The sequence below is a fragment of the Acinonyx jubatus genome, chromosome E4 (genome assembly GCF_027475565.1).
Source record: "Acinonyx jubatus isolate Ajub_Pintada_27869175 chromosome E4, VMU_Ajub_asm_v1.0, whole genome shotgun sequence".
In the NCBI taxonomy this organism is placed as follows: domain Eukaryota; kingdom Metazoa; phylum Chordata; class Mammalia; order Carnivora; family Felidae; genus Acinonyx; species Acinonyx jubatus.
This window is the reverse complement of record NC_069395.1, coordinates 444,531-454,271: the sequence shown is the minus strand read 5'-3', so window position 1 is coordinate 454,271 and position 9,741 is coordinate 444,531. Positions and strand designations below refer to the sequence as shown.

The 9,741-nt window shown below is 55.9% G+C and overlaps 2 protein-coding genes across 3 annotated transcripts; one reads left to right on the top strand and one right to left on the bottom strand.

Moving 5' to 3' along the window:
- The first annotated feature begins 47 nt into the window (after nt 1–47).
- On the top strand, nt 48–2,446 carry JTB (jumping translocation breakpoint). The gene is made up of 5 exons (XM_053209377.1): nt 48–443; nt 598–635; nt 832–914; nt 1,462–1,541; nt 1,924–2,446. Exons 1-5 carry the CDS (start codon nt 361–363, stop codon nt 2,078–2,080), a joined length of 441 nt encoding a protein of 146 aa, XP_053065352.1. The 5' UTR covers nt 48–360; the 3' UTR covers nt 2,081–2,446.
- On the bottom strand, nt 2,354–6,986 carry CREB3L4 (cAMP responsive element binding protein 3 like 4). 2 transcript variants are annotated; one of them, XM_053209362.1, is made up of 10 exons: nt 6,601–6,986; nt 6,159–6,333; nt 5,680–5,929; nt 5,405–5,523; nt 3,886–4,062; nt 3,649–3,755; nt 3,461–3,529; nt 3,198–3,282; nt 2,926–3,022; nt 2,354–2,802 (listed from the first exon to the last, which is right to left on the bottom strand). In XM_053209362.1, exons 2-10 carry the CDS (start codon nt 6,330–6,332, stop codon nt 2,609–2,611), a joined length of 1,272 nt encoding a protein of 423 aa, XP_053065337.1. In that variant the 5' UTR covers nt 6,333; nt 6,601–6,986; the 3' UTR covers nt 2,354–2,608. The 2 variants fall into 2 exon arrangements, with proteins under 2 accessions (XP_053065337.1, XP_053065338.1); XM_053209363.1 differs by having other exon boundaries at nt 3,886–3,978; nt 6,601–6,984.
- Nucleotides 6,987–9,741: the final 2,755 nt, after the last annotated feature.

The following is a 9,741-nucleotide window of genomic DNA, read 5'->3' as shown; positions in this document are numbered from 1 at the left end:
GAAGAGCCGCTGGAACCCTCCGCGGTCCCGGCATCCCCCGCGGTCCCGGTATCCTCCGCGGGGCAAGATGGCCGCGGCAGGGACGGCCCCGGAGGTGACGGGGTGCTAGGCCGTACGTCCCTCGGCCTCTCCCGAGGGCCGAGGGGGTCCGAAGAAGTGAGCTCAGGGCCCAGCCCCGCAACTGCGTGTCGGCTTTTCTTGCCGTGGCCATGGGGACGTCCCAATAAAGCCTTTGCCCTGACAGGCAATTCCAGCACCTCTCAGCCCTGATCTGGAACCTCCCGAGGGCTGCAGTGTCAGCGCTCCGACGGGGCGCGAGGCCAGTCCCTCCGTCCCCAAAGGCGCGACCCCGAGCACCCCATGCCTACAGGCGCAGGGAGGCGTAGCCTCCCCCAGGGCAGCCACCTGTGCTGGTTGCTCTGCGCTTTCACCTTGAAGCTCTGGTAAGGAGAGGCTGAGGGCTGGGAAGTGGAGGGGGCGGGAGGATCGCCTCGTCCACGCCCCTGGGGGGGGGGGCGGAGGTCGGGAGTTCCCTGTTTGCCGGCTTCTGACTCTTGCCTCCCCACCCCCACCCTTCCTCCCTCCCTGTCGCTGCAGCCAAGCCGAGGCTCCGGTGCGGGCGGAGAAGCTGTCAGGTGGGTGCTGGTGTGGTAACCCGACACCCCCATAGTTCTGTTTTCTTTTGACGTCCTCCCCTTACCGGGAGCACAGGTGGGAAGGGGTGGCGCCACGCGAAATGAAGGCTTTTAGCGGTGCTGGGAAGTCGGATGGGCGGAACCTTTGGGGGAAATACCTTCTGGGTCTGGGGCTGGCATTTCTCTCCCCTTTTAGTGAGCACCTCAAATTTGCCGTGCTGGCTGGTGGAAGAGTTTGTGGTGGCAGAAGAATGTGCTCCGTGCTCTAATTTCCAGGCTGTGAGTATCTGTTGTCCCGTTTTTGTCATATCTAGTCCCTCTCGGTTTTAGGAAATGTGACTTTGCGTCGTCTTTGTGTTCTTGCAGTTTCAGTGTGTGTCCACATTGGAACTTGTTTCCCCCCTTAAAATGTGCCCTTTCCTTTCTAAGTCAATGGCAACGTTCACCTAATAGTCCTATTCATAAAAAAGAAAGAAAGAGAAAAGAAAAGAAAAGAAAAGGAAGAAATGTCGATGCCCCACTTGGGGCTGGAACTCACAACCCTGAGATCAAGAATCGCAGGGTCCACCCACTGAGCCAGTCGGGTGCCCCAGTCATGATCATTTTTGATCCAGCAGGCTCTGGAACCTGCCCCTGAGGTGTTCTTTTTAATGCATTTCTCATGCCTCCGGCACATCCAGCATCCCCATCAGAACCCTTGTTGGTTCTCTGTTGACCACCAGCTTGGAGCCATACCAGTTGGGCACCTGCCCCTTCTGAGTGACACTCCTCATGCTTTTGCTGCTGCCCTTTCGTGACCTGTTCTTTGGTTCTTTTCTCCTGACAGAAGACCACTCCTGAGTGTGGTTCCACAGGGTACGTGGAGAAAATCACATGCAGCTCATCCAAGAGAAATGAGTTGAAAAGGCAAGTACCGTTTCTCTTCTTGAAACCTAGGTCAGCTCCTTTGTTCCTGTGATTTTAGGTAGTTCACCCAGGTCTTTCTGTCCCTCTGGAGGTAGCCTGGCATATTGGAAGGGGGGCAAAGTATGTGAACCCAAGTCCCAGTTCTGTTTCTGGATCACTGGTCCTATTGTGCGGGTTAATGCCAGCTCTGTTCATGACCACACCAGAAAGAAGCCGGATGATATATTTGAGTGGGATTTGTGTGCGGTGAACACGTTAGAAGGCTTCCAGTAGCTTTCTCTTTTCCCGCCAGATGTGTCTTGGTGGGGCTTCAGTAGAAGGGCGATGAGAGGGAGAGGTTGTCCAGCGTTCCCTGGGAATAACTGTTTCTTCCTGCTCTTAGCTGCCGCTCAGCTCTGATGGAGCAGCACTTATTCTGGAAATTTGAAGGGGCTGTCGTGGGTGTGGCCTTGGTCTTCGCTTGCCTTGTCATCGTTCGTCAGCGACAGCTGGACAGAAAAGCTCTGGAAAAGGTCCGGAAGCAAATCGAGTCCATATAGTGACCTTCTGCCCTTTGACAGGGGTCTTTAGGGACCCTGCCTCAGACAGAGACTTGTGCCCCTTATTCTGGGAGACTGGTGGTGGCGCCCCTTTCTGCGTTTCCTGTCTAGATCATTAACCAGCAAAGTAAGTAGAACGGTTCCCTTCCCTATTGTAATTTGGTTTGGGACCGGAAGTCATGGCAGCAGGCATGGAAACGGTGGCAACTTTACGCCCCAGGTTACCGACTACCTATCTTCTTCTCCTGCTACTTATTTAAAACTTTCAGGATACAATTTCAGCAAAAAAGTTTATTTCTCAGCCAAAACCTGTTTCCCCTCAACCCTAACCCCAAAGAAGAAATAAAGTTGCAGATGTATAAAGTATTTGAAATGCCTCATGTAGCCTGTGCCTCAGGGTACAGACATTTAGGACGTCCAGAAATGATTCAGACCCCTGAAGCCAAAGAATTCTGAATGGGAAACCCAGGGGGAACAAGAGCCACAAGGGATCCTGGATTCCCTCTTGTGGCCGGGAAGCAGGTGGGTTCACATCTCTTCTGCATGCAGCACAGCTCCTGCGTGCCCATTGGAGCCTGTCTTCCCTCCCATCTTCTCAAGCAGTGTCCTTGTTGAGCCATTTTCACCCTTGGTCTTAAGTGGCCCCCCCGGTCTGGACTCTACTACTGTGGTCTCCAAACCTTCTGTCATGTCCTTGTGACTTAGGATATTTCTGGAAACCACTGTGGGTGGAGGAAGAAGGGCAGTAATAGAGTGTTCCCTTCGGTGGGGGATCCTAGAGGACAGGACTTCCCTCCCCCATCTTGACTACCCTGAAAAACAGCTCCCCCCTGCCCTTGCCTCACCTCCATGAGGCTGGTAATCCTCAGGCCCAGCTTCCCGGAGACCCTGAAAGGGGCTGACACTGGGCAGGATGATTAGAGCCAGGGAAAAAAGAAGGATCTGGAGAAAACAAAAGGTCCTTTGGGCTGTGGGGACAAAGGCAGGGAGCCAAGGGCAGAATGAATAGAGAGCGGTTGGAGTTATCAGGGATGGGAAGGCGGGTGTGGTCAGGGCTGGGGGTGTCGGGATGGAGGCAAAAGATGGTGGACGTCAGGGGGTCGGGCAGCAGACTGACCACGACACAAGTGCTGGTCTGGGCAGCTTTGTCGGAGGTCCGGGCAGCCAGCAGCTGCAGCTGGCGGAGCTGAGCTACCAGGGAGCTGGGGAGGCAGAGTGGAGAGTCAGGGCTCCGGCACCAGCACCGGAAGTCAGGGCGCAAGAATGGTAGCCCTAACGCCAACCCCCTCCTGCCTACCTGCCCCCCCCCCCCGGGGGAGCTCCCCCCAACCCCTACCTGGGCCCGCCCTCCCCAGAGGAGCAGGTTATGTATGCACTTACACGTTGCACCTCTCCAGCTCCTGGACTTTTTTCTGCAGTTCCTGGTTCTGTGCAGAGCAGGCAGCGGCCCTAGGGTGTGTGGACAGGTGGGACAAAGCTCTGCAATCCTGTGGGCCCTGGCCTGCCTGCCCTGGTAAGGAGGCCCACACAGGGCCCACGGAGAGCTGGACACCGACGTCCACACATACCTGCTCTCTAGCCCATCGATGTACTCTTTCTTCCGCTGCCGACTGTCCTGAGCTGACTGCTTGTTCCGGATCTTCCTCCTGACCTTCTTGAGGACCCTCTCCTCTGCCTGGGGGCCCGGGGGTGTCAGTCCTGGGCCCTTAACCTCCCTCAGCGCCCCACTAGCCTCTGTGGTCCTGGCTCTTCAGAGGCCAGGATGGGGCTGCTGTGTTGGGATACCCTTTGGGGAAGCATGTTACCTTGGTGAGGGGCAGGTGTGCGGGCAGGGAAACCCCTTCCTGCCCCAGCAGACGTTTCTCCTCTTCTGTCAGGAACAAGGTCTGACAGGGCAGCTGGTGGAGAACAGGAGAGGGTGAGAGGACAGTGGGGGAGGGTCCTGTCTTTCCCACCACACAAGGCTGCTCCCTGCGTGCCTTCTGGAGAGGAATACGTAACCGTGAAGTGAGGAGGGGCGAAGGGGCCTTAATTCAGACGGGCTCTGTCTGGGGCCTCCTGGGGCTGAGAAGGGAAAGAAGAGGGGTTGTGATATGTCCTTTGCCCCCAGGCTTAGGACTTCAGGACTCTGAGCAAGCTAGGGAGGGCCGGTTCTGGTCCCCAAACCTTCAGGATATCTGAAGAAGGCAGGCAGCAACTCACTAAGGTAAGGTTTGCTTAGAGTGGTTCGCTTTTGCCGTTAACTTCCATCTGGCAGAGTGTGATGTCCAGTCAGGGGCAACCACCGGGAGCTCCCTGGGGCAGTGGCCCATTTTCCCCCAGGGTCTGAGCCCCACTTTCTAGATGGAAGCTCTGTCCCCTGTCAAAGAACTCCCCAAGGGCCACCAGACTGAACAACTTCTCCTAACACGGTCTGCGGGGAGGTAGGGGGCATCTGGTTAGCCTGAGCCTGCCGACAGAGTAACCCGCAGTTCTGGTACTCCTTGAAAGATTTATGCTTCACTTTGACTTAAGAGGAATTTGATTTTGCTTTTGACTCCTGATGATCTTTGGCTTTTAGCCAAACCATTTTTTGTCTTTCTGCCTTTTCCTGATTGTCCCTTCCTGCTCCCCTGAAGCCACAAACTCCCCAGTGTTTTGATGCGAATGCAAGCTTAGAAGCATCGGACTTCCTAAGGTCCCTCAGCCCGATTCGGAGATGTTTGGTGTGGATTCTGGTGCCAGCTTCGTCCAGGCTTGCAGGGAGGCCAGAACCCTTTGCCCACGTTTTGCACACAAGCAGCTCTGTCGTCAGACAGTGACTGAGCAAGACCCCTTCCTCGCCCCCCACTGCAGGAACCAGTCTAGCCAGCCTGAGGGAGGCAGCTGAGTGTTGCCCACTGTGCTGTGGCCCTGGGCTGTGGGTGTGGCCGCATGGTGCTTCCAGTGGGAACAGGTCACTTGCTGCCCCACACCTTGTGCCAGTCACCAGCTGGGATCCCAGGCAGCCTGCCCCCTCCATGTGCAGACCCAAGGCTGAAACAATGGCCATGCTGAGCAAAGTGCGCATAAGTTCTGGCCTTTCTCCCGGACCCTGTCTCCAGTCTCCCTCACCCCACTTTCTCCTTAACTGAGTCATCGCCACCTTACCCCCAAGGGCTTCTGTCTTCCTTGCCCTTTTCTGCACTTAGAATCACCCATGCCTCCCTGGTCTTCAGGCCCAATGCCACAAAAACTGGGACAAAGAGATTAGCATCAGTTTCCCCCTCCCGCAGCCTCCTTCCCCATCTGTGTGGGTGCCTGTCTTTGTATCCAGGAGTACTGGATCTGGCTGGCCAAACTCACCAGGGTCGCAGGAGGCACTGGGTTTACAGTGCCTGCTCCGGGCAGGGTGTCGTGAGCATCACAGGGCAGCTCGCAGACCACGCAGACATCAGGCACCGTCAGTTGTGGGCTCCGCTGACCTGAGGGAGACACAGGTGGCTAGGAGTAAAGGAGACGAAGGGCACACCCCCATGGCAGCAGGGCCTGGCTGGAGGCACAGGCTGGGAAAACCCCTCGCCCCAGGACTAGGGCTGGGCCTGAAAGGCCACTGTCCCCTTTCCACCAGGAACACTGACCTGGCTGGAGAGAGATGAACCCTACAGCTGGCCCAGCTTCCCCCTGCGTCCTCTCCAGGGCCCCTGCCTCATAGACCACCTCATAGAGAGCAGGGGGACTGGGTGCTTGAGGGGCGGGAGGCCTGTCTGGACGGCCAGGGTCCTCAGATGGATGGCCACTGTCGCTGCTAGCAGAGGCTCCTGAGCAGTACACTTCATTGGGGTCAATGAAAAGTTTCAGGAAGTCTTCAGGCTCACTGTCTCGAAGGCCCTGCAGTACCAGAGGGAGTCTATGTGTACAGAGAATTGCAGAGTGCTATGGGACGTCAAACCTGCATCTGGCCTCTTCAGTCCCTGTGTCCTTGGACATGGGGATGGTTACAGATCACATGTCCTTTAGGGGCTTGGCCTTCAGACGTCTCCAAGTGGAGGCTGAAGCCTGATGGGCCCCTCATCACAGCTGCGCCTCCGCCCACCCCACCGGCATCTCTCCCACTCACACAGCCACGGCCCCCACTGGGCTCCCAGCCTCGCAGCCCCTGTTCTTGGAGCTTCGTCCCCGGGGCCTCCGGAGGTGGGCCGTGCAGTCCCGGCTCCGGGAAGGTCCCTGTTGAGAAAACATCTTCTGGGGACTCCAGCCACGCATCCAGCAGGTCGGGGGTTCGGAAGTCCATTCTGCAGAGAGAGCGGGACCAGGGTGAGGGCGCCCTCCCCCCAGCTCCTGGGTTCCCCGCTCCTCCTTCCACCCTCTCCCTGCCTCACCTGCCCCCGGGGATCTCGCCTCCGGCGGCCTGACGTCTGGCTCAGATGAACGGCCCACCTCAGTGTTACCTGTTCCCAGAGGCCCAGCCCGCCGGCCGCCCGAAAGGCCACCACCGCGCTTCTTTCCTCCAGGATCTCGCATCCTGGACCAGCCCAGCCAAGCCCCGCCCCCGGCCTGACCCCGGACACTGCAGAGTGGCTGGCGCCTGGCCAGGGGCCACGGCGGGCCCGCGTCTTCGAGCTGGGGGCCGGGAGGCTAGGCGTCCGCAAACCGGCCTTGAGCAAGACACAGACAGCCTCGCCCTTCGGGCCTCAGTTTCTGCTAGCGACAGCGAGTCTTCCTGAGGTTTGGACGGGCTCCTCAGGGAAGGACGGCGATGGCTGTGACCGGAGCACACCAAGTGCCAGCTCTCCGGCCGTGAGTTGCGTAAGACGAGAGCCCGGCAGGGTGAAGACAAGACACTGTGGGAAGGCCGCAACCCGACGGCCCGAGTCTCGCCAAGGGCTCCCCTCCCCCGCTCCGAGGCGCTCTTTCCACTCTGGACTCTGATGGGACGCCAGGGGGTTGAAGGGCAGGGTATCGAGCCAATGGGAGCGCCGACTCGAGGCAGGCTGCTCCCCGGGTGGCCAGAGGGCTGCCGAGGGGGCGGGGCACCGCGGAGGCGGGAGGGAGGCCGCGAGCCCCGCGCCGGGGGCCGGTGCCGGGGCCGGGAAGCAGGGCGGTTCCGGGGCCGCGGCGGGAGCGGCTGCCTGGCTCCCGGGCCCAGGTTCCGAGCCGGGCGACGGGGAACGACCTGTTGGCCCAAGTAGGAGCTCTGAGCGCGCGGAGAGTGTCGCAAATCCCGTCTGCGCGCCGGGCTGCTGAAAAAGAACAGCGGCTGCACACGCATACTCGTTGGACTGTGGGCCAACGGAGGGTATAATTACCAACAGCATCCGTATAGTTTACAAAATGTTTTCATAAACGCTGTTCTCGCATTTAATCCACAACAGCCCCGAAGGAGACAGGGCAGGTAACCTTTCCCTAACTTCACCGACGAAGAGACAGAGATCCATGATTGCAACGTAGCAATACGGAAGCTCAGGATTGTTGGCCTCGTGACTGAAGGGCCAGGAGGAATTCATTTCAAATTTAGCAATGGAGCTACAGCTATGATTTTTGTCTTTCTGCATCCCCAGTAGTGCTTCGGAAAAAGGGTAGCTCCCTGAGAAAAGCAGGACAGTTTGGGGTGTGGATCCAGATCTCAAACTGATATTTCTCATGAAAATTGGAATGTGCTGAGGGTAAAAACAGGAGCAGGATCCATAGTTATCGAGTACCTATTAGACGGTCAGGCGTTTTCATATCACTCATAATTCTCATAGCAAGTCATAGCTGGAAGAGAGAAGTTACTTTCTCCAGGTTACTCTGTAAGTAGGACCAAGGTTTGGACGCCTGAACCCATGTTCTTTGTACTCGCTTGTTTGCACTTTCTCAGATTTCCTGCTCATCTTCCTGCATCCTGCTCAAGTCGTCAGGAGAAAAAGCAGGCTTCCTGGACTGATGCAGAGCTCTAAGGAGAGCAGAGCTTCCCCTGCCTGGATCTTTCCTAGAGCAAGGAAGGTTTCAAAGGCTTCCTACAGGTTGCATGTGGAGAGATGATTAAGTGGAAAATATAGTCAGCTTTCATTAATGTCAGAGCTGGGAAGAACCTCTGGCATCGTCGGCGAGTCTAATTTCCCTCTTTCACCTACTTTATCGTGTTCCTGAGACGAAAAATGACTTGCTTAAGATCACACATCAAATTAAAGTAAAGGGGCACCTGGTTGGTTCAGTCAATGGAGCCTGAGACTCTTGACCTCAGAGTTGTGAGTTCAAGCTCCACTTTGGATGTACGGCTTACTTTAAAAAGAAAAAACAGAGGCGCCTGGGTGGCTCAGTCGGTTGAGCCTCGGACTTGGCTCAGGTCATGATCTCCCGGTTTGAGAGTTTGAGCCCTGCCCTGAGTCGGGCTCTGTGCTGACAGCTCAGAGCCTGGAGCCTGCTTTGGATTCTGTGTCTCCCTCTGCTCCTCCCCCACTCATGCTCTGTCTCTCTCTCGTGCTCTCTCAAAAATAAATAAACACTGGGGCACCTGGGTGGCAATCAGTTGGGCAACCAACTTCACTCAGGTCATGATCTCACAGATGGTGAGTTCGAGCCCCGCATCGGGCTCTGTGCTGACAGCTCAGAGCCCGGAGCCTGCTTCGGATTCTGTGTCTCCCTCTCTCTCTGCCCCTGCCCCACTCACGTTCTCTCTCCTCTCTCTCTCTCTCTCTCTCTCCTTCAAGAGTAAATAAACATTAAAAAATTTTTTAAACATTAAAAAAAAGAAAAATAAATAAACATAAAAAAAAAAGGAAAAACTTTTTTTTAAGTTGATTTATTTTTGAGAGAGGGCAAGTTGGGGAGGGGCAGAGAAAGAGGGAGGGAGAGAGAGAATCCTAAGCAGGCCCTGGCACTGTTAGCACAGAGCCTAAGGAGGGGCTCCATCTCAGGACCGTGAAATCATGACCTGAGCCAAGATCAAGAGTCAGATAGTCAACTGATTGAGCCCCCCCAGGTGCCCCTAAAAGTGGTTTTGCTAAAGCACACAGACAGGAGCCATGGGCAGAAGGAGCTGCACTGGGGTTGTGATGGGTGACTGTGACTGATTATATACCTTCAGGTTGGGAGGGGGTTAGGGTTAAAGTGAGTCTCGGGAATTTTGGAAGCAAGGTTCTCAGGACCTTGAAGCCTAGCTGTTGTTAGGAAAAAGTCGTTTATTACCATTTGGCCAGTCACGAGCCCCTTCAGTGTGTATCAGTGGGCCATATGCTTAAAGGATGATTGTTAACAGGTATCTTGGGGGGTAGAGGTAAAGTAAGTTTCCAAAGGAGTTTTTATATGTTAAAGTAGACTTACAGGATCCTGGGGGTGGGGATAATGTTAAGCTAAGGTTGCCTTTTGCCCTGAGCAAAGTGTCATCATTGAGGCAGCCGAATTCCTAGAGGAAGGTCGTTTGTCAGTGGGTTGTAGGCAGTAAGAGAATTTAATTTGTGTGTGTGTGTGTTTCCTACATCACTTTGTGTCCTACTCTCCCATGAGGTTAGAAGAGCATTCTGATAGCACAGGGGTTGTGGGCCAAGAGGATCCAGGCTAAGTAAACAATGAGGGTTCTAAGTTGAAAATAACTCTGGTGCATTCAAGAAACAGAAAACAGAAGGGAGGCCAGTAGGGCTGGGGGCAGAGGAGTTCAAGGTGAGTTCAGGAAGAAGCCAACCAGATGCTTTGAGGCAGGAAAGCAGCTCTCCCCCTCCCAT